Genomic DNA, 27967 nt, shown 5'->3' on the forward strand with positions numbered 1-27967 from the left:
TTTAGAGGACGACCTGGGCTCAGCGTGGGAAACCTGCCCACGCGTCTCTGCACTCAGACCTGTAATTATCGTCAGACCCGGGTGGAGACTCACCCGAGGGAATGCTGAGGCAAGAGCAGGCGAAGACCCCGATGAGCACGGAGCAGCGGCGTGCACCGATGACCTGGAGCGCCTGTGGCGGCTCGCGATGACCCCGCGACACAGATCAATCACCTTTACACCAAAGTGTTGACGATGACCTCTGACCTCCAGCAGACACAATGAGCAGGCGGACACAATCAGTGACTTCAATTTATTTTGCTCGTGTCATCATTAAAAACAAAATTATTTTCAACAAGTTTGATTTTTAAACACGTGTCAAAGTGCAGCTCACATCTACGGAGGCCCATCACGGCCAAATAAACTCCAGCTGTTACTCTGCACCTTTACTGGCCCTGATGAGCTTCCGTACTGGCCTTTAAATCAAGTCCTGTGACACATCGAGTCCAAAATCTCTCGCTTCCTGTTCAAGTCTCTCTGTGATTGGACGCCGGGTGCATCGACCCGCTGTCAATCACAGCAGCGAGAATCAAACTGAGAGGATGTGTTCACCGCCAAGGAAACCCTGAACGCATCCTGAGGTCACACTGCACGTGCCTGGCTGTGAGGGGGCGGAGTCAGGACTCACGTTAGTAAGAACCCGCCAAGAGTTTGAATATTGCTAACCTACGATGCTACAGCGAGCTCGTGCTTGTTCTACTTGACATCACTTCCTGCAGCGGCTACGGGCTCGCGCTTTAGGGTAAACGTAGCATGGTTATTTAGTGTACGAACGAGTTAATGATGAGGAAAGTGCAAAACGCACTCTACTAAGGAAGACCTGAAATGCCTAAATCAAGAAAAAGCTTCAGTTTTGTGTGCAGACGCTTTTAATGTGTCAGAATCATCTGCACGTGTCTTTAGGACGCAGCAAACATCGAACATCACGCCTGATTTAGTTCATTTGTTTTTATTGTGTCAGAATTAAAAGATCTCCAGCACTTGCTGCTGCTGCAGGTTTCATTTCTCACTCTTTATAAAGTTTATTTGACATCTTAGTTCCTGAACTATCACTGAACACGCTCGAGGAACAAGTGAACCATCTACGAGTTATTTTCTAAAATGTGGCATTTTAAACCTTCCATACGGTGAGCATGGAATTCTAATGACTCTGTGGGAACGGATTCATTTAAGCATTAAACGTCCTCCGTACTTCCCACAGCACCTCCAACTGAACGAAACTATGAGGAAAAACAAAAGGCGACAGAAAGGTGAACTTTGACCTTTCGGTTAGTGTGTGACCCGGGAAGAAAAAAAGAAAAAGAAACGCCAGTGACGTGTGCACGTCGGCGGCTACGCTAACGTGAGAGCGCGACACCGAGGGAGAAGACACCAAACCCTACGCCACAACCAAAGGAAACGCGGGAAAGAAACAGCGAGTCACGACGCGTGAGGGCGAGCGGGTCGGCAACGAAGAAGAACGCAGGAAGTCTACGCAGCGGTAGAAAAATACACATTACAAAGGTGAGAGCGAGCTGGCAGCCATTTTGGCGATGAAGTTAGAGGAAAGTAAGTGCCCGTAAAGCTATGTCAGCAGGCATTGGTCGGACAAGTCGTCACAGACGGCGTGACGGAAACGCCTCGCTGCTGAGGATTTCTCGCCGCTGACAGACATGGAAGGTTACGCTGCGTCAAGCGTCGACACCGGTGCTGGTGACAAATACACAACTTCATTATTTTCAACAAAACAGCAACAACTACTCGTCTTCCTCTGAAGAAGCTCCGCCTCTGTGCCGACGACTCCTCCCACCGTTACTACGCCGCCACTTTGTCGTCCTTCTGCAAGAAAAATAGGAACAAACGCCAACGTTAGCGCCGAGAGGCGACGTCGGACTTTAAGGTCAGAAGGACAGGGGCGGAGCTCCTACTTCCTCTAGCCCCGCCCCCTGAGCCTTCACTGTCTCGAAGTTAAAACACAACAACGTGACCTCACCCGGTACGCCGACAGGTCGGCGAACTCCCGGCCGGCCTGGTTTCCTCTGTATCCTCCCCTGTAGCCGCCACCGCCTCCCTGCGGCGGCCCAAAGGAGCCCCGGCTGGCCGGGCGACCCCGCCCACCGCGATAACCTGTGCCGCCACGGCCACGGTAGCCCTGGCGTCCTCGGCCCTGACGCAGCGGGATGCCGAAGGTTTCAGCGTTCATCCGCCGCTCCTCCGCCCACGTTTGCCTCCGCTCCCTGCGAGAGAAACGAGGCGGTGAGACGCAGCACGCTACAAACAGGAAGTGGTCGGGCTATGGTTAAAGCGACTCACCTCGGGAAGCCCGACCCTCCGGACCGCTCGCTCGTCTTCCTGCCGGACAGAAAACATTTCAGTTGTTAGTGACCGCCCCCCCATCAGTGTACAGAAGCCACGCCCACACTGACAGCGCGCGTACCTCGTGTCGTCGCAGGAGATGTTGTCGAAGAACGACTTGGACTTGTCGTAGTAGCAGTTGGGCCCGAGCGGGTCGCACTCTTCGTCGGCGTTGCTCTCGCTATTCTGCGTCTCCACGCCAGAGTCGCCTTTATCCTCGCCGTTGAGCGCCTTCTCGTCTGCGTGGCGAACAACAGAAACAGGACACGCTCAGACGAACGTTACGCTTAACGCCGCATTTCCCGCTGTCGGTGACCTCACCTCGGAGCTTCAGCTTGCTCTGGAACTCGCGCTCCAGCTCCTCCTTGTTGAACTGCGCGTTGGCGCTCTCGAAGTCAAAGTCCTTCTCGAACTTCATCGGGCCGTCCCGGCGCACATTGAAGCGTCCTCTGCCGCGGTGACCGCCTCCTCTGCCGCGCCTGTTAGACGGAGCACCGGCGGCAGCTGAAGAATAGAGGGAGGACATTAGTTACCGTGGTAACTAGAGGGGGAGACGAGGACGTGAACTGAGGCACATCCACGATGACGGACGACCTCGCGGCACTTAGAGGTAATGTCACATGTTAGCAATCACACATGCAGGTAACAGGAAGTCAGGTGACGCTCAACTGACTTCCTGTTACCTGATAGGACAGCGTGAGGATGGACATCACGCTCTGATTGGCTCACACCGTAAACACAGAGCGGCAGCTACAGGCCAGCCTCCCTCACAGCCTCACCTCTCCTCGTGTCCACGCTGTCCTGCGAGTGCTGCGCCCTCTGGCTGCTCTGTCCTGAGGCGGCTGTGCGGCCATGGGCGGGGCTTCTGCGTCCCAGGCCGGGAGCCGGTGCAGTAGCGGTAGTGGCTGAGGCGGCGGCGCTGACTGCCTGATCCAGGACCGGACTCTTCCTCAGAGGGTCCAGGTTACCTGGGCTGGTTCGACCTGCAGAAAGGTCACAGTTAGCGCGGCGCTAATCGATCATCAATGATCACGCCGAGAGGAAGTCGCAGGGCGTGTAGGTGTTCCTCACTTCCTGCTTCAGCACTGCAGGAGGACAGGAAGTGACTCATACAACTCTTCAGCATCACACGGTGGCGAAGCAGCGCAGGAATTTGTGCTGACCCGTGATTGCACAATAAAGCAAAAACACTAAGTTCTTATAATAACTGGCGAGCAGACAAAGCGCTGCGAGCGGCAGCTTCAACATCACAGCTGACTGGACCGCGTGGAGGTCATGTGGAGCAGGAAATGAAGGCCTTGATGGCTCAGTCACGCCAACGCCACAAACCACCCCTGCTCGCTTCCTGTGGCATGAGTTACGTGGCACAAGGGTCACAGACAGACCCTCAACCCTTGGATTTCATGCCGGCGAGAACCCCCCCCCTCGCTTACCTGCAGCACCAATCTGCGGCGACACCAACGGGCTGCTGTTGAACTGGCTGTAGGCGGGGACCGGGGCGCGGCTGAAGAGGCCGTAGGAACCGGCAGACTGGAATGGGGTTGGCGCCGCGGCGGACGAGGAGCTGGAGCTCATAGATGACTGCAGGAGGAGGAAGAAAGGTTAAAGGTCACATCAGCTCCTCGTTTTATTTCTCGCAGAAAACTGAAACAGGAAGCCTAATTTGTCCCTTTCACAGTAAAGGTCCTGTGATAGCAGAGGGGACAGATTAAAATAAAGCTCTCTCACACATAGCTCAGCTTACAGGAAGTGGTGGAAATAATATTTCAACATAAGACGGACTGGAAGTGGATCGGTCAGGACCCTCAGGTCAGAGGGGCCAAGTCCAATCAGACGGCCCACAGGCCAAACACGACCTTGGCGTACCTGGACGATGGCAGGGTCCTGGGGCAGCGAGCAGGTGGGTTTGGGTGGCTCGCACACGGTCAGGTCCTTGATGTCGCTGCCTCTGAAGATGATGTACTCAAACGTGTCATCCCGAGGCGGAATTGGCCGGTCGGTGGGCCGGTCTTCAGTGCCGAACGAACGAACTGTCAGAGGAGGAAACAAAGTGCTGCTAGAATCACAGGTCAAAGGGCAAACAGGGTTCAAACCACCCCTCTTAAATTCACCCTAATGGAGCACCAAATGCCAATTAGAGCAGAACAGTAGTCTAGGTGATGCCCCTACTACAGAGAGGAGAGCATTGGGTGACCTAGTTATTGATCATTATCAGATGTCAGGCACTTAATGGCGGTCAGAGGAGCTGTGGTCTGAGCTGGGAGGAGACCGGACACATCTCCTCTCAGAGGCTCTGAGAAATCTAAGGAAACACATACATACAGCCCTCACTCTGGTGTGTTGTTTTGTTCCTGCTCTGTCACAGGTCACGTGACACCGTGCTTCACTCGCACAACATAACTCTTGGACATACCACCACAAAACCACGCGATCCACTATACTACTTGTCCCGGCTCCGCCTGCACCGGTCTGTGACGTGCACTCAGTGACGTCAGAGAGTGCGGCGAGCAGGTGAGGCTGACCGGAAACGAGCCTGGTGTCGGCTTCCTCTACTGGCTAGCGTTAGCCGGTTAGGTGAATCACCTGTTACTCTACCTGCGCACAGAGAGCTGGTGTGAGCCGTCACAGCAGTTTAGCCTCCCTTTATCCGCTTGAACCCGAATAAGTCGGTGCAGTTTCATGCTAGCTCGGCAGAACACGCTTTTGTGACGAATGTTAGCATGATAGTGTTAGCCAAGCTAACCGTGTTTTCCAATGGGTTTAGTTTAGCGTGCTAAGCTCGGCTAAAACTGCTAATCACCGTTGTTTACTCCCGCGCAGCCGCAGCTCAGCAACACAAACAAAGCTTAAACCGAGCAAGAGCATAGCCGCGAGCCCCCCACTCACGCGGCAGTGCTACCTTTAGCCAGCGCCACTGTCGAGTTCTCGGTGTCGATGGTGTAGAGGATGCCTTCGTAGCGGATCTCGGCCTTGGAGATCAGGCTGATCTTGCTGCCGAGGTAGGGGGTCCCGCCGCTCATGGTGCTGTCCGTGACTGGGAGCTTCTAGCAGAGAAACGGACAGGCGCCTTGTGTGAAGTACACGCGAAACAGAAACGATCCTCCGGGGGGGTCTGTGTCTGCTGACTCTACTGCGCTCCGCGGCTACAACATGGCTACCTGCTCCTCCATCTGAGGCTCTGAGCGCGGGGGCTAACGATACTACCCAGCATCGCGATATTTCACTGCTTCGTCAGCTGTAGATCTGAGGATGATAGAAGAGACGGCAGCTGCTGGCCCTCGTATGGAACAATAGAACTACTCTACCATAGCGCCATACCAAACAACACGTTTAATCAAAGGACCAATTTTGTTTTCTTGATCCTTTATTAATATTCTTTTATTTATTCACCATCCAATGTTTGTCTGAAGCGTGGTCAGTTTCCACCTTCTCCTGGGAGCTCTTCTCAGCTCAGATGTCTTTAACCTCTAGGAAATATCCTCCCGAACTATCTCAGCTGCCCCCGGAGCTCCTCGCCCACCTCTAAAAAACGGAAGCTTTAGAGCTGGAAGCAGGAAGGGCCGCGTGGATCTGTTGAAGTGGTGGATTGTGACAGTTCACAGATGTAAACATGTGTGGAATACAATCAGCAGGATTTATTGACAAGAGTATTGAGAAATCTGATTGATAGATAGAATCTGATCAGGTTTCTCCTGGATCCTTTTGTTTTCTTTTACTCCACTTTTGTTTTTACGGGTTATATACGAAGCCTCTTTGTCCTCGTTGGCTGAATTGAACGGAACTGAACCTGTGTTCAAATAAAGTTTTGAGTGGCTGGACTCTGCCCTCACCTGCGAACTCACCTGTACACAAAGAGCTGCGGCTCTAATGGAAAATCTGCCTCTCCTATCTCTATGCTCGGAAGCGAGCCGGATCCTCGGCGCATGCGTACATTCTAAAATACGATTTGCACAACGGTCCAGCATCAAAGATGGCGGGAGCCTCCGACCCACTGGAGGACATGCTCTTCAATGAGGTGGACGAGAAGGCGGTGAGCGACCTGGTCGGTTCTCTGGAATCTCAGCTAGGCGACCGAAAGCCTCCCGCGCCTCCGTTTCCCGCCGGGAAACGAGACGCGGCTCCGTCGGCCGCGGGCCACTTCTCAGGGAAAGTGCGCGGAGCGGAGTCCGCGGAGCAGCCGCAACAAGGACATCCCGGAGCGGTGCTGACCCCGGAGCCCGCCGCAAGCGAGCCGCCGTCCGCCGCACCGCTGCCCTCGTCTACCTCCGCCGGGCCCGCGGGAGCCAGCCTGGCCGCGGTCGGACCGCCTCCGCCCGCCGGTTCTCCGGGACCGGGACCTCTCGGCGCTCCGGCCGCCGGCGCTAGCTTCCCCCGGGCTGCGGTCCCGGGTCCGAGCGCTGCGGAGGCGGTCAGGAGCTCTCCCCCCGGACTGCAGAGCGTGAACGGCGGTACTGGAGCCGCCAAGTTGGTGAGCTCTCCCGGTGTTCCTGCGACCGCCGGGGCCGGCCCCGCGACTTCACAGCCCGGCTTCCCCGTACCTCAGCCCTCCGGGGGCTCCCCCTCCGCGGTCCTGCAGAGGCTCCCCAGCCCGGCGGCCCAGAACGGGCTCGACCCGCAGGGCGGCCCGCCGGCAGCCCCCGCCGCCTCCGCCTCTCAGGTCGTGAACCACAGCAACCCTCTCATGCACGCCAAGGTGCTCGTGCCCAGCCAGCCCGCCACCGGAAGCTCGGTCATCCTGACCGGCACCCCCTCCCCAGTCCAGGCCCCCATCAGCCACCCTCAGACCGGGACCAGCACGTCACCCTCCCCCGGGGCTAAACCCGCAGTCAACGGGGTGTCCCAGCCCACCGTGGCCGTGGTGAGGCCGCCCGGACCGGCCGTGGTGGCCACCTCCATCCCGCAGCAGAGACCCGGGCTGGTGGCCGCCACCACCCGGGTCGCTACTTCGCAACCCTCGCTGGCTGTCCGGCCCCAGCAGCAGACCACCATCCAGCTGCCCCAGGGCTTCACCATGCCCCAAGGTGAGGACACACACACACACACACACACACACACACACACACACACACACACACACACACACACACACACACACACCAGGTCTCCCAGCTGATCTGTGAGCCGATCAGTGATCGATCAGCCCTTTGAGGACCTGATTCTGTTCAGTAACTGATCTGCTGAGAGCTGGCAGCGTCTGATGGAAGCTATCGATGAAGTGATCAGCTGCTGATCAGTTTATGCCTGATTAATCAACTAATCTGAACGTTTCATAGTTGCAGCTTTGAGGTTTTTGTTGTGTGAATGTTAAATCAATAATCTGATCAGCAGGCAGACTGTCAGACTGAGGTTGACTCTGTTTGACTTCCTGCTGTGTGAGTGACAGCGACCACAGCAGTGATCAATAAAGGATTCTGATCAGTGGACTAGCTCGAGTCTCCAGCTCCTCAGGGTCATGTGACCACATTCAGCAGATTGTTGAGAACGATTGATTATTGATTGTGTGGGTTGGTCAAAGGTGAGACAGGAAGTGAAGAGTCAGGTGTTGAGTGTTTTGGCCCGCAGCTGTCAGAGGGTTAAGCTCCTCCCCTCAGTGACACTGCCTGACCCTCCACTGGGCGAGGCATCGGGAGCATGAGTGTGCGCCCGGCTGCACGCGCTCGGTTTACAGTAAATGTCCTGACTCCTCCCCCTGCAGGTATGGTTCTGGTCCGGACTGAGACGGGTCAGCTGGTCATGGTCCCCCAGCAGGTCCTCGCTCAGGCTCAGGCCAAGACGCAGCAGAGCCAGGCGGTGACGAGCATCACGCAGAGACCCGCCACGCCGACGGCCGCCACCACCATCCGGGTGAGCGCTGCCCCCACGGTAAGCTCCGCCCACACAATGCAGGTACGAGAGTTTTTTACTTCACATTTAACTTTTGTTTCACTGTCATACTCCCAATCTGACCAATCACAGTCAAGTCCTTCAGTAGGGGCGGGTTTCAATAATCAATAATCAATTCAATGAGGCGAAATCGATTCATTCAAATCCTGAATTGATTTTTAAATAAATTTATTTTGCCCGAAGCGCCAGAATGTCAGGTTCAACCTCACGAAGTTTCTACAACAACAAACAGCTGAAACAGGAAGTGAGAGCAGGACACAGACGTGAACACAAAGCGCCGACGCGTCAGAATCAGTGAGCTGTCGGCTTTCAGCCCCAGCGGCGTGCCGTGTGCGTGCCATCAGGTGAGGAAGCCGACAGCTCACAGATGCTGACGCGTCGGGAGGTCGGCGCTTTGTGTTCACGTCCTTTTTGCGCTCGATTCTGACGCCGTAGTTTTGTCTCTCCAACCAAACTTTACTGAAGCAGCAGAAGATCCAAACTACGCGTCACATAAACATCGTCATCAACTCTGACTTTGGATGTTTTGCTTCCACCACGAAAAAGTCAGACTTCCTGCACAGCTCGCTCTCAGTCTATCGTTGTTCACAGCGCTGTCGCCGCTGCTTTGTTTGATTTAACTGACTTCTGACAAGGAAGCGTAATTTCTGCTGTTCAACACTGAACAAATGTAAACTTTATAAAACGCTGAGTCTCTAATCAAACGCTGTAACTCTGCTTCACTGCAGCATCAGGTCACGTTTATGTTGATTGATGTTTTCTTCTGTTTTTGATCGACTGCAGAAGATTTTAAGGTCGTCTGCTATAAAAACCCAGAACAGGAAAATCTGCTTCATGTGTTTCTGTGTTGCTCAGTGACTTTGACACAGAGGCCTCTGCTGTGATGCTCTCACCTCTGATCACGTCTGACAAGCATCAGCTTTTGTTTTTAGAGCTGTAAACATGGATATGTGCTGATAAATGATCAGAATTATAATATTTCTGACTGTCTGAGGCAAAACTTCCCCGAATCAAATCGATACTCAGCCCGACTTCAGTTTATTTACTGCTGCAGCCAGAACAGAGGCCGAAGGAGGGGGAACAGCTTAGCTGTAGCGCCTCTTTACTTCACTGTGCAACACTTTTAGTTAACAGTCAGCGGTGCAATAGACTTCAATAGAAATGTGTATTCTTATTCTATTTATTCTATTTATTCTATTTCCCCTTTCGTATATTTTCTTCACAAGTGTGTCGATAATATTCTGCTCACGCTCTGTAACTTCTGTCGGTGCTGCTTTTGGAAACTGAATTTCCCAGAGGAACCCACCCGAGGGATTAATAAAGTTTTATCTTATCTTAGAAGTCAAGCCCCTCCCCTTTTATAGCTCTGGGAGGGGCTTTAATGAATTAGAAAGGAAGTCCGTCTGTAGTGCTTGTTTGTGATTGGTGGAGCTGATGTTACCTGATGCTGTGGTTTGTTTTCCCCCTGCTGTCGTCAGGCACCGGGCACCCCTCAGACCGTCCGCCTGGCCACGCCCACTCAGACCAGAATGATTCAGCCTCCCTCCACGACCGCCACAGTGCAGGTGTGTTTCCTGCTGGCAGCACGTCATGTGATGGTTAACAGTTAGTGCCGCCTCAGCGTGCGTGGGTGTACCAGGTACCTGTCACTACCATCAGGTACCCACAGGTACGGCTGTGGGTGGAGCTGTGTGGTCGCTCGCCTGTGATGAAGGCGACAGGCGTGTTAAAGACGCCGCCTCAGCTTCCACACCTGAGCTTTAAACTTTTAAAACCGCCATCTTCACACCAGCTCTTTATTTAGAGCGAGCGCGGCGGCGTGTCTCACACGAGGTCAGCCTGATGGTGGTCATGTGACTTTTCTGTTGCTTTACAGAAGGCGCTCGCAGTGGCGCCCAGCATCACGCCGGTATCGGTGAAGATGGCGACCCCCCAGAAGGCGCCGACGGTGATCACGACGGGGGGGACGCCTGTCGCCAAACCTGCCGGTGTGCCGTCCACCCCCATGACCGGCACACCGGCGCCCGCAGCTTCGCCCGCCACCAGAGTCACCGTGGTGTCCCAGGTGGGTTCAGGTGCAGGTTTGGGCTGTGATGGAGGCACTTCCTGTCTCTGACCGTCTGTCGTCCTCAACAGGAAATGCAGGAAAACGTGAAGAAATGCAAGAACTTCCTCGCCACGCTCATCAAGCTGGCGTCCCACAACTCGCCCTCGCCGGATACCTCGAAGAACGTGAAAGCCCTGGTGCAGGACCTGCTCGTAAGTAGCTCCTCCTCCTGCTCACTGCCGCCCGATTTGACCTATGGGGTCATGTGATCGTACGATGCCGTCTTCATGTTTTCAGGACGCCAAAATCGAGCCCGAGGAGTTCACCACTCGGCTGCAGGCCGAGCTGAAGTCCTCGCCACAGCCCTACCTCATCCCCTTCCTCAAGGTACCGCCGCCGGCCTGCGAATGCTCCCACTGTGGCTGCAGGTGTTAAGCGTGTGTGTCTCCACAGAAAAGCCTCCCCGCTCTGCGGCAGACGCTGCTCAGCAGCCAGCAGTCTCTGATGACCGCACCCCCCGGCGCCGTGGTCACGCCTCCGGCCACCCCCGGCTCAGTCACCGCCACCACCATCAGGCCGCGGCTGCCCGTCAGCCCGGCCGGCGGCACCGTCCGTCTGAACGCGCCCATCGGCACGGCGGCTCTGGTAAGAATCGTCAGGTCAACAAAGAGTTTTAACCTTTGACCTTGTGAATATGAAAATATTTTGGATGTTTTAAAAAAACGCTCCAGCTGCAAACCTGCGTCAGACGCGTTTATTCGGACTCTAACGTCCTCACCGGAGCGCTGCGGGTAACCGTGAGCACGCCACTCGCCGTCAACAAACAAGTGAACGCTGACCCCTCAGAGGAAGTCTGAGGCTCAGCCCTCTGTGATGATGATGTAATGATGATGTCATGATGCTCTCCTGCAGCCTGTGTGCAGACCGGGAGTGCAGACCGTGCAGGCTCGGGCGCCGATTGTCTTCAGACCTCAGGGTGAGTTTATCGAGCTGCTCGGCGCACCTGAGATTCACTTTTGTTTTAAGGGGCGGAGCCTCGTTAAGCCGCTCAGTTTTAAATAAATCGGCTGTTTTAAAGGTTAAAAAAAGCAGCAAGCGCCACCACCAGGTGGCAGCAGACCGCAGGGTCATCAGGCCTGTTTCACAGCTGGTGGGAGGAGCTTTTTATTTTTTAACAAGCATTTTTCCCTTTTCAGCTACGCTGCAGGTGAGAGGACCCACAACCATCATCAGCAAAAGCCCTGTGAACCTCGCAGCTCAGGCCAATCAGAAGAAGCTGAGCGATCCAGGGGGCGGGACGTTCAGGTGAGCAAACGTGATTTAAAGAGTAAAAAGCGTCTGCGACACCTGTAAACTAACAATGGACACGGAGCGATGGATAAACTAGTCCCGGAGGTCGAACAGAGATACGGAGGCCCCGGAGCGCCAAAAACAAGCATCAAAACAGGAAGTGCAGAACAGCTGTTTCAGTCACACAGGTCAGCTTCACTGAGGACGGTCGAGGGTCGCCTCACCTGAAACAGGTGACGTTCATTTAAAAACATCAGCTGAGAACACCTGACCGCGTCGCATCAGTCTGGAGAAGGTTAAGCGTTCTTAAGGTCGGGCGTCTGTGAGCGCAGGTGACGATGATGAAGCACGCGTGATCTGTGACAGCAGGTCGCGATGATGAAGCACGCGTGATCTGTGACAGCAGGTCGCGATGATGAAGCACGCGTGATCTGTGACAGCAGGTCGCGATGATGAAGCACGCGTGATCTGTGACAGCAGGTGACGACGATGAAGCACGCGTGATCTGTGAGCACAGGTGACGATGATGAAGCACGCGTGATCTGTGAGCACAGGTGACGATGATGATGAAGCACGCGTGATCTGTGACAGCAGGTCGCGATGATGAAGCACGCGTGATCTGTGACAGCAGCCCAGACTTTCAGGCTGATCTGACAGGGTCAGATGACCTCACATCCGCTGTCACATGAGCATGAACAGAATCTCAAACAGGAAGTGACTGTCCAGCGTCTCTGACTGCTTCCTGATGTGGGTCAGAGGGGTCGTGATGAGTGTTACTCTGACCCGGCGAAGGCTCCAACAGAAAAAAGACTAGTCACCACTTCCTGTTGGAAGCGTAGTTCACAGATGAGGCAGGAGGGGGCAGTGTGTGCCCACAGCTCAGCGAGCTGAGTGTAGGTGTGAGAGGAACATATTTTAAAAAAACAGGAAGTGACTTCATCTTTGGGCCAATGAGACTGGGGAACGCTGCTGTGTGGACCTGAGCTCTGACACGTTCAGCCTCGACATTCCTAACCTTCCCGCTCTCCTTTTCTTAACCCGCAGAGATGACGACGACATCAACGATGTGGCTTCGATGGCTGGCGTCAATCTCAATGAGGAGAACGCCCGAATCCTCGCCACCAGCTCGGAGCTCGTGGGCACAAAGATCCGCTCGTGTAAAGACGAGTCCTTCCTGCCGAGCGGCCTGCTGCTCCGCCGCATCCTGGACACAGGTCAGTGTGAAAACGCAGCAAATCAGCGGGTCTCCTGATTGTCCTGTACCTGCTCAGGTATCACGTCTGAAAGGACCTCCTCCTGCAGGGAGGAGTCTAAAATTAGTTCGAGGACAGGAGGAGAAGGCGCTGATGAAGACGAGTTCAGAAAGGAAATGAAGCTCGACCTGCAGAAACCACCTGCTGACGTGCAGCGGCGTCCCGTCCTGATGATCTGTTTTCTCGTCCTCAGCTAAGAAGTTTGGCGTCAGCGAGGTCCCGCCAGAAGTGGTGAACCTGGTTTCCCACGCCACGCAGTCCAGGCTGCGCACCCTGCTGGAGAAGGTTTCGGCCATCGCGCAGCACCGCACGGACGGCGGGAAGGTGAGAACGCTCGCAGCGTGCCTCACCTGCGTTTAGACCGAGCCGCCGTCGGGCTGTTTCAGGACGACTCCGCTGTAGATCTGCTGTTACCCGTTTCTCTCCTCCCCCCATCAGGATGAAGAGCGCTGCGAGCAGACGTCGGACGTTCGCTCTCAGCTGCGTTTCTTCGAGCAGTTGGAGCGTTTGGAGAAACAGAGGAAAGACGAGCAGGAGAGAGAGATGCTGCTGAAAGCCGCCAAGGTATGTCCGTGTGACCTGAATCGGCGTTTCTGCGTCACCTTTCTGAAGAGTTCAGTTTAAAATGAAATGTTTTTGAAAGAAGCTGAGTTTGAAGAGGACCAGCTTCCTGTTCCCCGTCCTGAAAGTTAACGATGCAGCACGTTTTATGCAAAGTTATATCAAATATACACTAAATAGAAACGATCACTAAACTAAACACAAAATGGAAACGAGTAAATCAAACTGCAATTGTATAAAAGGCCGGGCTTCTGCTTCTGAGAGACCAGGCAGGCAAGTTGTTCTAAAGATCAGGAGCCAATGGGAAGCCTGTTAAATCTGCAGGAGCAGCTGGTTGGTGGACCTCAGCGCCCGCAGGATTATATGGTTTCAGAAGTTCTAAGTAAGCTTAAAAACAAACAGCTCGCATGCAGCGAAGTCAGATCAGAGCCAACGAGCTGCAATGACGGAGACGTTGGGTCGATGTGTGTCTGTGAATATGCACCAGCAGAGGACCCACATCAGAGCCCTGTGGAACTCCACGTGATGTTTGTGTGTGAAAACTCACCAAGAAGATTCATGTTTCTCTAAAGGTTAGAATTACGTGGACGTCAAATCAAACTGTGTTTCTATGGGCCTGCCCAGTGATCAGTGTTTCCACCAGAGATGTGCAGAGCAGCCGGCATTTGTATTTGTGTTCGAGTAAAATTCAAAATAGGCGTAAAAATCCATTTTTTTGCGTTACACTTCTAATTAATGTTATAGTAAGTATTCTTTAATTATATCATTATAATAATTATGGATATGCAGCATTAGTTGATGTGTTTGCATAAATCCAGCAATGAACATGTAACAAGGAACGTCATTGAAAAGAAAATAATAACAGCTATCCATGGTTACAATACCACTGTGAACATTATGACCCCACCACCCGTTCTTGTTGCAGGGGCAGAACATGTCTGTGATGATGAACTGGTGCTTGTTGGCAGACAGTATCAGGAATAAGATGCTTTAAGTGCATGTGATTATGCATAACAGATGTTGACAGATGTTTGATTTCTCTGCTGATCTGACTTTTGCACACATTACACATCAGTTTGGTTTCATCTGCAGCACTGAGTGTGAGATGCTTCCACACAGAACGTGATCGAGTTGTTTTGGCTGGTGGAGACCAAGCGGTGGCTCAGCAGCAGCCACTGTTTCCATGTGGGGAGTTTCAGCTAAGTTAGTGAGTGAATGGACGGGAAGCTCTGCTAAGGTTAACTAGCCTGTAGCCTACGTCTCGCTGTCTGCAAAAGACAGACTAACTTAAACGTACATATGACTCCCACAGGTGCATGCAAGTCGACACAACTACACAAGCATAGTTTTAACCTTTTAAACCGAACTTTAACGTCACTCTGTCAACAGCCTGTTGTCCAAATCCAGTCCCCAACCTTTCTTGCGCCACAGACCAGTTTATGTCCGACAATATTTTTACAGACCGGCCTTTAAGGTGCCGCGGATAAATACAGCAAAATAAAACCAGTACCAAATAAAATTTATTGATAACACACAGCAAAAGACAGAGAAACTGAGGTAACGATCAAAACAATAAATATTAACGATAAAACCCTGAAAAACGTAAATTTCACACCCGAACCTCAACACTCGCGGCCCCGTACCAAAAGACTCACGGACAGGTACCGGTGCATGGCGGGGGGTCGGGGACCGCTGGTCTAAATGACGCTAACAGCTACGTAAACAGAGCGAACACGAGAGCACCTGTGCAGACGTCAATAATGCAGCGTAATTGATTGATCTTCAGATTCTCTTTTCCATTTTCCGCCGTTTAACTTTGGGTTCTTCCTTTGACGCCAGCGTTTTTGTTTTCGCCCGCCCACTTTACTCCAGAACTGTAACGCCACACGCCTGAAGTTACCGTTTCCCTCCTTCCAGAGCCTTCTCCATTAGTACTTGGATCGGCTCGCCATGGATCGCCACGGCTTGACTTGGATCGACTGGTTTTCCATCACAATGCTGTACTACCTAACCTGCATGATCGTCGTCATAGCAACACGTCAGAACGTCGCGCGACGTAATTAATGTGCGACAGAGCGCTTCAAAGCCGATATACCTGCTGCTCGCTCGGTGGCTTTTCGCTCGGGGAACCGTTGTTGTTGTTGTTCGTAACCAGTTCTTTCATCGGCGGGTTTCAAAAATGGCGGTTTTAATTTTCATGAACGAACCGAGTGACGCTACTGACCAGCCAATCGGTGACATGCAGTCTGACGACATCACATGCTGGGATCCATAATTGCATAAAGCAGACTAGCAGCAACGTGGTGCATTGCTGCCCCGACAGGTCAGGAGTTCAATCTAAACCCGCCGCGGTGGCCTGGGGCAGGTGATCATTTCCACCCGTGGATGCTGTTGCAACATCACCCAGGATTCTCTCTGTGTCGATTACCGAGGTTACCTGCTCCCTTGACCCCAAACTTTAATAATGTCATCTATCGGTTTATAAAGGGGGGGTCTGAGCTGTGGGCCGGTGTCTGACAGGTGAAGACGAGCAGATTAATGCATCTACTCTGTTTTTACTTCCAGAGTCGTGCCAGACAAGAAGATCCTGAACAGGCTCGACTCAAGCAGAAGGCTAAAGAGGTACACCTGTCTGTCTGTGCATCTGTCTGTCTGTCTGTGCGCCTGTCTGTCTGTCTGTGCGTCTGTCTGTCTGTCTGTGCGCCTGTCTGTCTGTCTGTGCGTCTGTCTGTCTGTCTGTCTGTGCATCTGTCTGTCTGTCTGTCTGTGCATCTGTCTGTCTGTCTGTGCGCCTGTCTGTCTGTCTGTGCATCTGTCTGTCTGTCTGTCTGTGCATCTGTCTGTCTGTCTGTGCGCCTGTCTGTCTGTCTGTGCATCTGTCTGTCTGTCTGTCTGTGCGCCTGTCTGTCTGTCTGTGCATCTGTCTGTCTGTCTGTCTGTGCATCTGTCTGTGCGTCTGTCTGTCTGTCTGTCTGTGCGCCTGTCTGTCTGTCTGTGCATCTGTCTGTCTGTCTGTCTGTGCATCTGTCTGTCTGTCTGTGCGCCTGTCTGTCTGTCTGTGCATCTGTCTGTCTGTGTGCCTGTCTGTCTGTCTGTGCATCTGTCTGTCTGTGCGCCTGTCTGTCTGTCTGTGCGCCTGTCTGTCTGTCTGTGCATCTGTCTGTCTGTGTGCCTGTCTGTCTGTCTGTGCATCTGTCTGTCTGTGCGCCTGTCTGTCTGTCTGTGCATCTGTCTGTCTGTGTGCCTGTCTGTCTGTCTGTGCGTCTGTCTGTCTGTGTGCCTGTCTGTCTGTCTGTGCATCTGTCTGTGCGTCTGTCTGTCTGTCTGTCTGTGCGCCTGTCTGTCTGTCTGTGCATCTGTCTGTCTGTCTGTGCGTCTGTCTGTCTGTCTGTGCGCCTGTCTGTCTGTCTGTGCGTCTGTCTGTCTGTCTGTGCGCCTGTCTGTCTGTCTGTCTGTGCGCCTGTCTGTCTGTCTGTGCGCCTGTCTGTCTGTCTGTGCATCTGTCTGTCTGTCTGTGCGCCTGTCTGTCTGTCTGTCTGTGCGCCTGTCTGTCTGTCTGTGCGCCTGTCTGTCTGTGCGCCTGTCTGTCTGTCTGTGCGCCTGTCTGTCTGTCTGTGCATCTGTCTGTCTGTCTGTGCATCTGTCTGTCTGTCTGTGCATCTGTCTGTCTGTCTGTGCGCCTGTCTGTCTGTGCGCCTGTCTGTCTGTCTGTGCGTCTGTCTGTCTGTCTGTCTGCCTGTCTGTGCGCCTGTCTGTCTGTCTGTGCGCCTGTCTGTCTGTCTGTGTGTCTGTCTGTCTGTCTGTGCGCCTGTCTGTCTGTCTGTCTGTCTGTCTGTGCGCCTGTCTGTCTGTCTGTCTGTCTGTCTGTGCATCTGTCTGTCTGTGCGCCTGTCTGTGCGCCTGTCTGTCTGTCTGTGCGCCTGTCTGTGCGCCTGTCTGTCTGTCTGTGCGCCTGTCTGTCTGTCTGTCTGTCTGTCTGTGCGCCTGTCTGTCTGTCTGTGCGCCTGTCTGTGCGCCTGTCTGTCTGTCTGTGCGCCTGTCTGTGCGCCTGTCTGTCTGTCTGTGCGCCTGTCTGTGCGCCTGTCTGTCTGTCTGTGCGCCTGTCTGTCTGTCTGTCTGTGCGCCTGTCTGTCTGTCTGTGCGCCTGTCTGTCTGTCTGTCTGTCTGTCTGTCTGTCTGTGACTTCATGAAGTGTAAACACTGAGTCATGTGATTATTCCTGATGTTCTGATTGTTCCCACAGATGCAGCAGCAGGAGCTTGCTCAGATGCGACAGAGAGACGCCAACCTCACTGCGCTCGCCGCCATCGGCCCGCGCAAGAAACGCAAGCTGGACTCACCGGGCGGAGCTGGCACAGAGGTAAGACAGCAGGACAGAGGTGGTGTAAGAAACAGAACACAGCAGGCAACCTCATCATCATCATCATCATCATCATCATCAGTGTGTATGTGTGATGATGTCAGCTGCTAGCTCAGCTGTTCTTCCAATCAGCTGTGCATCATGGGGCGCCACTGCTCAGAGCCCCTGCATGACCAGTTGAATTCATTACTGAACAACCTCCACCTTCATCCACCTTCATCCACCTTCATCCACCCTGCTCAACATGATAAACAGGCGCAGAACCGATAACAATCATAGCCTTAACAGAGTTTGCACAGGTGAACCATAGACTCCACCCCCACCCCGTATAGGTGACGACTCACTGCTGCCTCCGCTGGTCGTCAGAGGAACTGTAGGTTTACTTCTGCTGCTGCGCTTTTAATGGCACAGAGAACCTGCAGCGTGTCTGACCAATCACGAGAGAGCGTGTGTGTGTGTATATAACGACCCCCCCCCTCCTCAATTCAGGCTGTGAATGTGAGCAGAGTTGAGTGAAGGGGGTCAGTGTGTGCCTGGGGGGCTGTGAGGGTCTGACTTCCCCCCTCTGCCACCTCCCCCTCCCCTCGGGGGCAGCCATTCATTTCTGAAATGAACTGAGACAGCGGGGGTGGGTGGTGCCCCCCTGCCCATCCTGTCCTGCCTGGGGCTGGCCCCCCAGCAGCCGCAGACAAAGCCAAGCCCCCACAGAGAAATCCAGCATTTCTGGGCTCATTTAGCAGATACAGAGCAGCTGGCAGCAAGCGTGGGGGCGGGGGCAGCAAGCGTGGGGGCGGGGGCAGCAGGGGCGAGGCAGACATGTTTTAGTAACAGTGTGCCGGCGCCATGCTCGTTGGACTAATGAGTTAACTTATTGGCTTATGAACTGGGGGGGAGCTCCAGATGTTTGCAGCTGTCGGTGCTTTTCTCAGGAAATGAAGCGCCTGATTGGAGGTCGAGAGGAATGACCACGCGATAGTGTGTGGCGGTTTAGGATCAGACGCCGTTTGTGTTCGTGGACGCTCTGAGCTCAGAGGAGTCCGCTCAATGAGAAACTCAAACCTTACCGTGTGGCAGCGGCGCTGCAGAGTGAACCGCCGTGGCTCCTGTAGTCACCCTGAGGGGCGTTCACGAGCCCGCGGGGCGTTCACGAGCCCGCGGGGCGTTCACGAGCCCGTGGGGCGTTCACGAGCCCGCGGGGCGTCGGTGTAGATGGAACCTTTACCTGAGCCCCGGCTGAGCGTGAGGTCACACGCCATCAGTGTTAATGGTACAAGCTTAGACGGCCCGCTGAGGGACAGAGGTCGCATTTGTCGCACCGAGGCGTGTCGGAGCAGCTGTGGTTGGTGCTGGGAGCGTCTGCGTTTGTGCCGTCACACCTGCTCAGGTGTTCTCACGAATGCCCCACTGTTAGAAAACAGTTCAAACTGAGCCTGAAGGCGATCAAAGCTGAATGAAAGGGAGCGTTTGTGCTTCCTGTTGGTGAAACACGGCGTCTGCAGGCGTGCATTCAGAGCAGGCTACAGCCTGAGGTGGTGGGGGGCGGGTCCGGGGCGGGCCAGCTGAAGCCTGATTGGGCCTGCAGTGGAGGCTGAAGGGCAAACTGCTGCAGCTCCAGAGCAGATCAGGAAGAGGCAACACAAATCTGTTTGTGCTGGAAGTTTCCAGCAGAGCGGGAGCAGCGCTGCGACGCCGTGACACGTGCTGACAGTCACAGACGCGTGCACTGTGGCGTCACTGTGGCGTCACAGACGCGTGCACGCAGGCGTCACTGTGGCGTCGTCAGCTGCTTCACTGAGAGGTGATGTCAGCTCTGAATGAAACAGGAAGTCCATCTTCCTTCATATAAGATCCAGCAGTGAGGAAGAGCATCCGTCATCCTCAGGAGCTCGCTCTGGAGTCATCACCAACATGAGCCAGGTCGGCTTCGGTAACCGGGTCAGCTTGCAGCTCGCCATCACGTTCGCCATCAGCTGACTGCAGATACCTGCAGCTCTGTGAGAACCCATCGCTCATCTCTCGTTTTGGATGCTTGAATATGATTGGCTCACCGTAGACCGTGTGACTGGAACCGCTGCGACGGGCATGTTGGAGCAGCAGCTGCTCCGTACTTTGACTAATCGCTGCAGGGCTGGGAGTCACCTGACCTCCGGCTGCCGGCGCGCCCTCCGCACGCAGGTGTGGCCCGGCAGCAGGTCTGGACCCAGCGAGGGCTTGTGCTGACGTGGGGCGGAGCCTCGGCATAGACCCGGCATCTGTAAATGCGGTAAACATGGAGGTCAAAGGTCGCTGTGCTTCAGGCACTTTTTAAGAGCGCAGAGACGAACGGTGTCAGAGGTCGCACAGCACGTGCAGCTTTAGCTCATCAGGATGTTTGTTTCCTTCCATGTTTCCTGCTCACTGACTCCTCCCTCTCTCCTTCCTCTCCAGGTGTCCTCGGGCTCCGCCGCCAGCTCCTCCGCGGCCGGCTCCTCCCGCCAGCAGCCCCGCCAGCGGATCACACGAGTTAACCTCAGGGACTTAATCTTCTGTATGGAGCACGATCGGCCCACGGCTCGCTCTCTGATACTCTACAAGGCTCTGCTGAAGTGAGGCGCCGCCGCCGCCGTCCCCCCGCCCCCAGTCCTCCAGGGGAGGTGTTTGATTCTGGTCTTCGGTCCTTACAGCACCTTTTAACGCTCAGCTCTGCTTTTACGATTATTTTTATTAAAGGACACCCCGCCTCAGCTCGCACTTCCGTTAGCGGAGCACTCCACTGCTCTCATCCAGATCAGGCCAATCAGAAACCAGATCCAAGGCTGGACAGATTGTGATTGGCTGGTCTGCTTTGGTGCTCGGCTGCTCGTTGATGCGGTTTAAAACAGGGTGTGACAAGCTGTGGCCACGCCCACCCCTGTAGTCCAGTCTGGAACAAACTGCTGTTGATACTGTTTCAAGTCACGTGACCAGGAAATAAACTGCCTTATTAAGCCCGCCCCCTCCATTACCCACAATCCAGCTGGACCTCGCTGTGTGGGAGATCTTTGTTGTGACTTGAGGAGCATCACCTGTAATTATTCTCTTAATTACTCATTTGAGCAGATTCTACTTCCGCGTGGAGTTCGTCAGGGCGCCATTTTGGCTCCTTTTGTTCTTCGCCAATGGTTTTGGTTGCTGTGGTTTCTCTTCCTCGTAGAAACCTTTCGTCCACAGCTCCTCCTCCGCTGCAACTCCACGCAATCAGTCCGCCGATCAACACGTGAACCGTCTCCCGCGGTTTCACGCGGTGTTCCTGTGACGCCGTAAAAAGCTGAGCTGAGCTGACGGGCGTGCAGCGTGACACTGAGCTTCTGTGAGAGGAGGTGGCGAGCGCCTCCGGACTCCAGCGCTGTACCTGAACAGGTGCCTTTGAGTCAAACCTTTCCCGACCTCTTGTTTAGATTTCCTGTTGGCCCACTCAGGACGCCAGGCTCGCAGGCGCATCGTTTGTTTTGTTTTCTGATCGCGCTCAGATCCTTCGGCTCATTTCCGTCACGTGATGGGAGGAGCTTCTTTTCACGATGTTGTGTTCGTCAAAGGAACGGTTTAACATTAAGACAAATCTGTGTGAGAGCCGGACGGTCAGATCGGTGACGTCGTGGCGTTTTCGGGCAAATTGAGCGCAAAACGTAGCAAGCGCGATTTCACAACCTGAGAATTTTTATCGATTGGAAAGATCGACGTCCAGTTTCAGTCGCGACCTTCAGCTGATTCTTTCCTCAGATAATGAAATGACAAATATCCTGGTAACGCAGACTGGCGCCCTGGTAACCACCCGTTGTTCTCGCCTGCTCAACGCGCACCTCGTCTGCAAACGCGCTAAAATCTTGTTGCCTGTGACGCCAAAGCTTTTACTTTGAAGGTGAGCTATTACAACTTCCGGCGTGGTTTCCCTGCAGCTCTGAAAACGTCGCCGCGCGATCACGAGGATTTTAATGCAGCGCCATCTGCAGAATGCAGATTTATTTATTTTCCCTAGCAACTGTGGTTACCGCGGTTACCGTAGGGCGACTGTAGCCTAACAAACATTTTTCCTTGTGAAGTCGTTTCTTTAGAAAAAACGTTGATGACGAGTGGCTTCATTGGAAGGGGGCGGGGTCTGAACGTCACGACTCTCAGCAGGTAAACTGACAGACTGTCCCTTTAAGGTGAAACAGGAAGTGCTCCTCCTCCTGGCGGCGGCTGCGTGCGACTGGACTCGAGCCTCGTGGTTGAAATGCAGTTTGAAAGTTTCCGGAAGGTTTTTAACGCTTTAATGTCGGTCTGCGTGGCGATGGCGTAGAGCCCTATGAACTGAAGGACGCCATTTTTGGGACTATTTATATTTCCTACGTTGTGTATTCACACCTGAGGCCCGCCGGGCCGTTTTACAGTCGTTTGTACCTTTGCAAAAAAAATGAAATAAAGAGAAGGAGAAAGTGGGCGGGGCTTTGTGTGGTTTCTTTTATGAGACAGCTGAGCTACAAAGACGTTAAATATACAAACAGCACGTTATAAAAATGTAATGACACCTAGAAAAAACGTTATGTACACGGCAGCCAAGCCCCGCCTCCTGAGGCCTCCGCGCCAGGTGTGCTCGGCGTGCTCAGGTGACACGGTCACCGCTGCTCTTTAGTCCAGAGGCTCTTGCTTAATCCGGATTGGCGTGCTGGTGACGGACTGGCTGTGCTGCAGGTCGCGACACAGCACGTACTCGCTGAACTGGGACGAGTCGACGCCGCCGCCGCAGGACGCCTTGATTTCGAAGCCCTTCAGGAAGAGGCGCTCGAGGACCTGCAGGGAGACACGGAGGCACAGGTGAGACCCGCCTCTCCTGGCGTGTGGCGAACGTTTGGCGAGCGGACTCACCTGCACAGAGTTGAGCCTCAGGTACCCGTTAAGAGGGAAACGGATGACGTGGGTCGGGTCCTGGTTCCAGCCGGCGTTCACCGAGTTGCACATCACGTCTCCGGTCTCGGGGAAGATTTCCTCGATGAGGACCTTCTCGCCGCTCAGCGCGATCCTCTCGCCCAGGTCAGGTGTGACGCGGACCACCAGACACTCGCAGGGCGCCGTCCGCTGGGCCTCGCGCTCCGCCTGCCAGCGCTCCAGCTCGCGCACCATCGGAGTCAGCTGGTAGTACCGAGCCTCCTCGTACAGCTGGGGGAAGTCCTGAGGAGAGAGTCACATGACACCGATCAGCTGATCAATATAAACAAGCTAATTACAGATCAGCCTGATCACATGACCTCATAATGGACGACCTGCTTCCTGCGTGGTCAACTGTCAGATCAATCTACCAATCACAGAGAAGAATCCCAGCAGGACGAGGAGCTCCACATCACATCCTGTCTCCAGTTTCCTGTCTTTGTTTTCTTATTTCCCTTTAAAAAATAAAACTCTCCTGACCTTCACTTCCTGCTGTACTGGTGCTTTTATTCTGAAAACCTGAGCACACTTAATTCCCTTGCCTCTGATTTTCTCTGTCTGACACTCAGACGGAGGTTTGTGTTTTTTCCCCTCGCTGCCTCAGGCGTCCTGCTGCATCGAAGCCCCGCCCCCTGTGGAAGTGGGGGTGGATGTGTTTATGTAAAGCGGCGATGTGTCCGCGGGCCGTCTGACTCACTGTGAGCCGGGTGTCTCAGTAACAACACGCAGATCAGAGGAAACAGTATGCTGCTAACACACACCTCCTGCTTTCATTTAGTAAAAGACACTCGTCGGCGCCGCCGCGCCAGCCGCCACATCAGCCGCCGTGTCAGCGCGTTACAGCGTCCGAGCTAAAACAAGTCTCAGTATGAACCAATCATCTGAGTCGAACTGTTCACGTCTCCTCACAGTTTGTTTTACACATTTGTGAAGTTTGACCATGAAAGTACTTTAAAAACAAACATTAGCCGTTTCCATGGAAACTGAAATCTAAACTAAACCGAGTGGCGGTTGTCTCGGTTTAGCATGTGATCCTCTCACGCTCTGCTGGTCACTGATTGGACCAAGCTCACGGGTCATTTATACAGTTACAGGTTTATTACTGCAGCACCAATCACACACGTGCCTCAGGCTGAGCGGCGCACAGTAACACTGCTGTGAGCAGCACTTGGCGACGGCGGGAAGGAAAAATCCCCTTTTAACAGGAAGACCCAGGCTCATGGATGGGCAGCCATATAAAGATGATCAGTAATGTGTTCACCTGTGCCGGCAGCTCACCTGGAAGTCTTCAGGAAGCAGCAGCTTGCAGGTGCGCAGGAAACTGAGGATGTAGCGGAAGATGTCGCCGTCCCGGTCGATGAAGTAGTGCTGCTTCAGACTGTCCAACACGATGGGCTCTGCGCCGCTGAACAGGCGGCTGATCCTGCAGAGACACGAGCCTGATGTCAGACTGCCCGAGGTCAAAGGTCAACAACATGCAGCCAGACCGCCTAAGTACTAAGATCTGAGGGACGCAGAGCAGACGAGACTGAAGCGCCAGAAAAAGAAAATCCTGATTTTACCCACGAACTCAAAGTGGACGAGGACTCTGTGCTGATGTGCTTACAGAGGCACATCTGGATCAGTTCAACACACCTGACCAGTGACACAATGATGATGTCATAGAAACCGTCTGTTGTTGAGCGCGCTCGTTCAAAAGCTCCAAACAGCAGCTGTGACTCACTGAGAGGAGGAGGAGTCTGCGCGTGCTCAGTGAGGAGGATGAGGAGGAGCGCTCTCTCCCGGAGTACTCAAAGCGCTCTGTACAACACGCCTCATTCACCCATCACACCCAACATTCACTCCAATAGACGCAACTCGGGGTCAGTATGTTGCCCAAAGATATTTGGCGTGCAGACTGGGGGAAGCCGAGGATCGAACCAGCAACCTTCCAGTCGGTAGCTGATCTACCATCTCTGTAGCATCCACTACAGCCAGCCCAGTCTGAGCATGCTCAGTGAGGAGGATGAGGAGGAGTCTGAGCATGCTCAGTGAGGAGGATGAGGAGGAGTCTGAGCATGCTCAGTGAGGAGGATCATGTAACGTGTGCTGGAGGATTCTGAGCCGTGGTCAGGCTCTTGTGGAGTCTCTGCAGCCTGAATCTCTCCTCCTCTTATCAGCTTCGCCTCCTCGTCGCCTCCTCTGGCCTTCTCTCGCTCTCTTTGGTCGGGTACAGCAAAGAGCGATCAAACACGCCATCATTAAACTCCCTGTTCCCGCCATTAAACAGCTGCAGGTGTTTGTATTCATCACATCACCATTAAATGCTCCTTTTCATCTTAACTTAATAATTAGGGGAAGTTCCCGCCACGGGCTGTTTCTCATTTTAATGTGAATTAGCATACAGCGCACATCATCATTAATCACGTTATTATGGCTGCTTTTGTTTCAGGCCATGATTGTTTTTGTAAAGCAGGAAGTGAAACCATTGTGTTTTTGATGGTTGCGCTGTGGGTGGATACAGGTGATGGAGAAACATCAGAGCCTGATTGGCTGTAGATACCTGCTGGTACTGGCCTGACTCACACACACTGTGTGGGTGTGAGGGCGGGGCCGTATCACACCGTTCACGGTAACACCGGTGTAACGTTGGGCAACGATAGGAAAATAAAACATGGCGATAGAACATTTGTGAGACGTGCATGCGCAACGCCTTTGTTTTCATACGCACATGGCGGCGACGGGGAATGAGAAGAGCGAAAGCTGATCGTTGAATGAAACAGATGAACCTGAACTGGTTTGTAAAAATGCTGCAGCTTCACTGGTGTGGAACTGGTTTAGCTTTCGTCCGTCGAACACATCACCATCGACCACGTGACCGAGCCCTCTGTCGTCAAGCGTGAACATACATGTTCCCTCCGGTCTTCACTTTAAGGACCCAGAATGCCTTTCACCTCACTTCAGTAAACATACTTGCATGCCCAGGTATCCCCCAGGCTCGTGTCTCTCACCTGGACTCCGGGAACTTGGTGAGCGTCGCCAGGCTGCTGGTGTACATGTGCCCGCCCACGTCGATGTGGACAGGGGCGTTGGCCTTGGTGAGCTGGGCGGGCGACGGGATACCTTGGGCCGTCATGGGCGACACAGGTGAGTGGCTCAGAGACATCCTGGACAAGCTCCGCCCCTCCTATCACAAATAACAGCAGGTCAGAATTCAGAACACACCTGTTTTATTTTGAAGAGGCTTCACCTGGATTTACCCAGGTGTGTCCTGCTGAGTTTAAAATGCTTAAGTGATTGTTTCAGCAGCTTTGCATGATTCACAGCTCAAAATAATCCTTCTTTATCTGATACAGTCGGGAATTAGTTGTTATAGCTCCACCTCCTTTAAGCCCTGGCTCCGCCCCTTCAAATGCTGACCTGTGGGTCAAGTTAAAACCCTACTCCAAGCTGGCGAGGCCAAAAACGCTCAGCTCGAACTGCATAAAGTGACGAACCACGAGGTGAAGTAAGGTGGCAGCTTCCATCTTTTATATACAGCCTATGGGCAGTACCTCTGCACCAGTGTTTCCCAACCACTGGGGCGCGGGACATAGGTGTGCCATGAGAAATGATCAGGTGAGCCGTGGAAGATTATCTGGTTCCACCTGATTAGTACTCTGAGCAACCAGCGTGAGTAACGGGCAGAACAATGACATTCTCCTCCACTAGAGGGCAGTACAACCACCTGCTCATATCAGTGGGTCACCAACTGCCAGTAAAAAAGAAGAAGACAAAGAAATGACAATAGTCATGCTGTGAGACGACGCAGCGCGTAATAGCAATAGATGAGTAATTGCAAAGGAAAAGTAGTCAGTGTGACCTGAGGAAGACCCAGATGAAGGCCCAGCATGAGCAGAAGAAAGCAAGAAAGATAAACTGGGGACAAACCGAGTCAATTCTGCTCTGCCTGGAGTGCAGGGGGGGAAATTATCAATGTGCTTTTTGTGACATTTTTGTTTGGGGGTGTGCCGTGGCTCCATAGGCTGGGAAACACTGCCCTACACGACCAGCAGCTGCTGTTGTTTACTGAGCCAGCTGGGAGACGAACAGCGCCAACTAGTGTTTGTCTGACCTCGGGGGGCGGCTGCTGCTGAGACGCTCCCCCCCCTCCCGCCCCCTGGGCTATGGAGCATGAAAGGTGAACATTGCCTCGGGTCACACCAGCGTAGGGCCCCGCCCCCACCTGCCTGTCTGCAGTGGTGCGTTCAAATATCAGGAAATAACAGACTTGAGATCCGTCCGTGGCTTTCATCAAACCCTGAAATAAAGAATTAACCTGCACGTGAGGCCACGTGTTTGAACATCAAGCCCTTTCACTCTCGCACTTAAACCAACACACGCCAGGCTCCTTTAGAAAAACCCAACATTTAACGTATCCTCGCAAATCCAACGAAGCCAGGTGTCTTCTTACCTGTGTGAAGGTCTCCTCTCCACACTGTGCGGGCTTCTGGTGAAATCTGGATACGAACCGTCACCGACCCCTCTGTTAATTCTGGAGAACCTTAACTTTAACCAGAAATAACGGAGATAACGTCCGCCCACAGCGGCGGAGCAGCCGTTAAAGGATGGCCAGAAAGCAGACGCGCTAGCGGCAAAGGTTCCGACTGCGCTGAAACATCTGTAATGTCGGAATATTTGTTTGTGCCGACGTGAAGAAAGTGCTACGAAATCAACAGAAAACACGACGGTGTGTGGTGTGGTGGCTGTGCGGGTCACCGGCACCCCGGAACACTTAAATCGGACGTTTTTTTAATGGAGTCTGGCGGCGAGAACGGAGCAGCTCGGCGTGTCTTCCCCCGAAACGCGTCTGAATTTCTAGTTTTACGTCATAAACTCGAAAACTTTATAAATGAGCCTCACAGCAGCACCTGTGCCCCCCTCCCGTCCCGCTCACTCACCTGAGAGGAGACCGACACGGAGGACATGGAGGGCGGCGTGAGAGAGAGCTCCGTCCCGGCGGCAGGGCTGCGGTCCCGGAGAGACTGAGGAGGAGCAGAGAGGAGGGCCGACAGAAGAGCACCCGGGGCCCCGCAGACCCCCCCGGGGCCAGGTCACAGTCCCGACCCCACCGAGGCAGCGCGCGCACGAAGGTGAGATCCCGCAGGTCCCGCCCCCCCTGCCGAATGACGTGTCCCATCATGCGTCCCATCACGCCTTACCCGCCCGCGGCCAAATGCGCCATTTCAATTACTGCGCACTGCTGGATGGAGACGTGCGCCGCCAGCCTGCGCATGCGAAGAGGAGAGCGCGCGCACT

The 27967-nt window shown here is 53.9% G+C and overlaps 3 protein-coding genes across 5 annotated transcripts; 1 reads left to right on the top strand and 2 right to left on the bottom strand.

Annotated features, from left to right (window-relative positions):
• Nucleotides 1–277: 277 nt before the first annotated feature.
• lsm14aa (LSM14A mRNA processing body assembly factor a) lies at nucleotides 278–5588 on the bottom strand. The gene is made up of 9 exons (XM_006807882.3): nucleotides 5273–5588; nucleotides 4240–4403; nucleotides 3807–3954; nucleotides 3153–3356; nucleotides 2695–2877; nucleotides 2456–2612; nucleotides 2332–2370; nucleotides 2012–2255; nucleotides 278–1857 (listed from the first exon to the last, which is right to left on the bottom strand). The coding sequence occupies exons 1-9, from the start codon at nucleotides 5391–5393 to the stop codon at nucleotides 1834–1836; spliced, it is 1284 nt and encodes a 427-aa protein (XP_006807945.1). The 5' UTR covers nucleotides 5394–5588; the 3' UTR covers nucleotides 278–1833.
• LOC102791497 (transcription initiation factor TFIID subunit 4-like) lies at nucleotides 4822–22204 on the top strand. Of its 3 annotated transcripts, none has more exons than XM_087844242.1 (15): nucleotides 4822–7394; nucleotides 8069–8259; nucleotides 9735–9821; nucleotides 10136–10321; nucleotides 10393–10515; nucleotides 10601–10690; nucleotides 10757–10948; nucleotides 11216–11279; nucleotides 11500–11608; nucleotides 12638–12807; nucleotides 13040–13170; nucleotides 13285–13410; nucleotides 15973–16029; nucleotides 17651–17767; nucleotides 20195–22204. In XM_087844242.1, exons 1-15 carry the CDS (start codon nucleotides 6344–6346, stop codon nucleotides 20354–20356), a joined length of 2856 nt encoding a protein of 951 aa, XP_087700368.1. In that variant the 5' UTR covers nucleotides 4822–6343; the 3' UTR covers nucleotides 20357–22204. The 3 variants fall into 3 exon arrangements, with proteins under 3 accessions (XP_087700368.1, XP_087700367.1, XP_087700369.1); XM_087844241.1 differs by having other exon boundaries at nucleotides 4823–7394; nucleotides 10133–10321; XM_087844243.1 differs by having other exon boundaries at nucleotides 4824–7394; nucleotides 8069–8235; nucleotides 10133–10321.
• Nucleotides 22187–27927, bottom strand: LOC102791774 (BTB/POZ domain-containing protein kctd15-like). The gene is made up of 5 exons (XM_087844244.1): nucleotides 27610–27927; nucleotides 25681–25856; nucleotides 23969–24113; nucleotides 22631–22933; nucleotides 22187–22555 (listed from the first exon to the last, which is right to left on the bottom strand). Exons 1-5 carry the CDS (start codon nucleotides 27634–27636, stop codon nucleotides 22394–22396), a joined length of 813 nt encoding a protein of 270 aa, XP_087700370.1. The 5' UTR covers nucleotides 27637–27927; the 3' UTR covers nucleotides 22187–22393.
• Nucleotides 27928–27967: the final 40 nt, after the last annotated feature.

This window comes from Neolamprologus brichardi, chromosome 7 (assembly GCF_056152115.1).
Source record: "Neolamprologus brichardi isolate AB-2024 chromosome 7, ASM5615211v1, whole genome shotgun sequence".
Taxonomy (NCBI): domain Eukaryota; kingdom Metazoa; phylum Chordata; class Actinopteri; order Cichliformes; family Cichlidae; genus Neolamprologus; species Neolamprologus brichardi.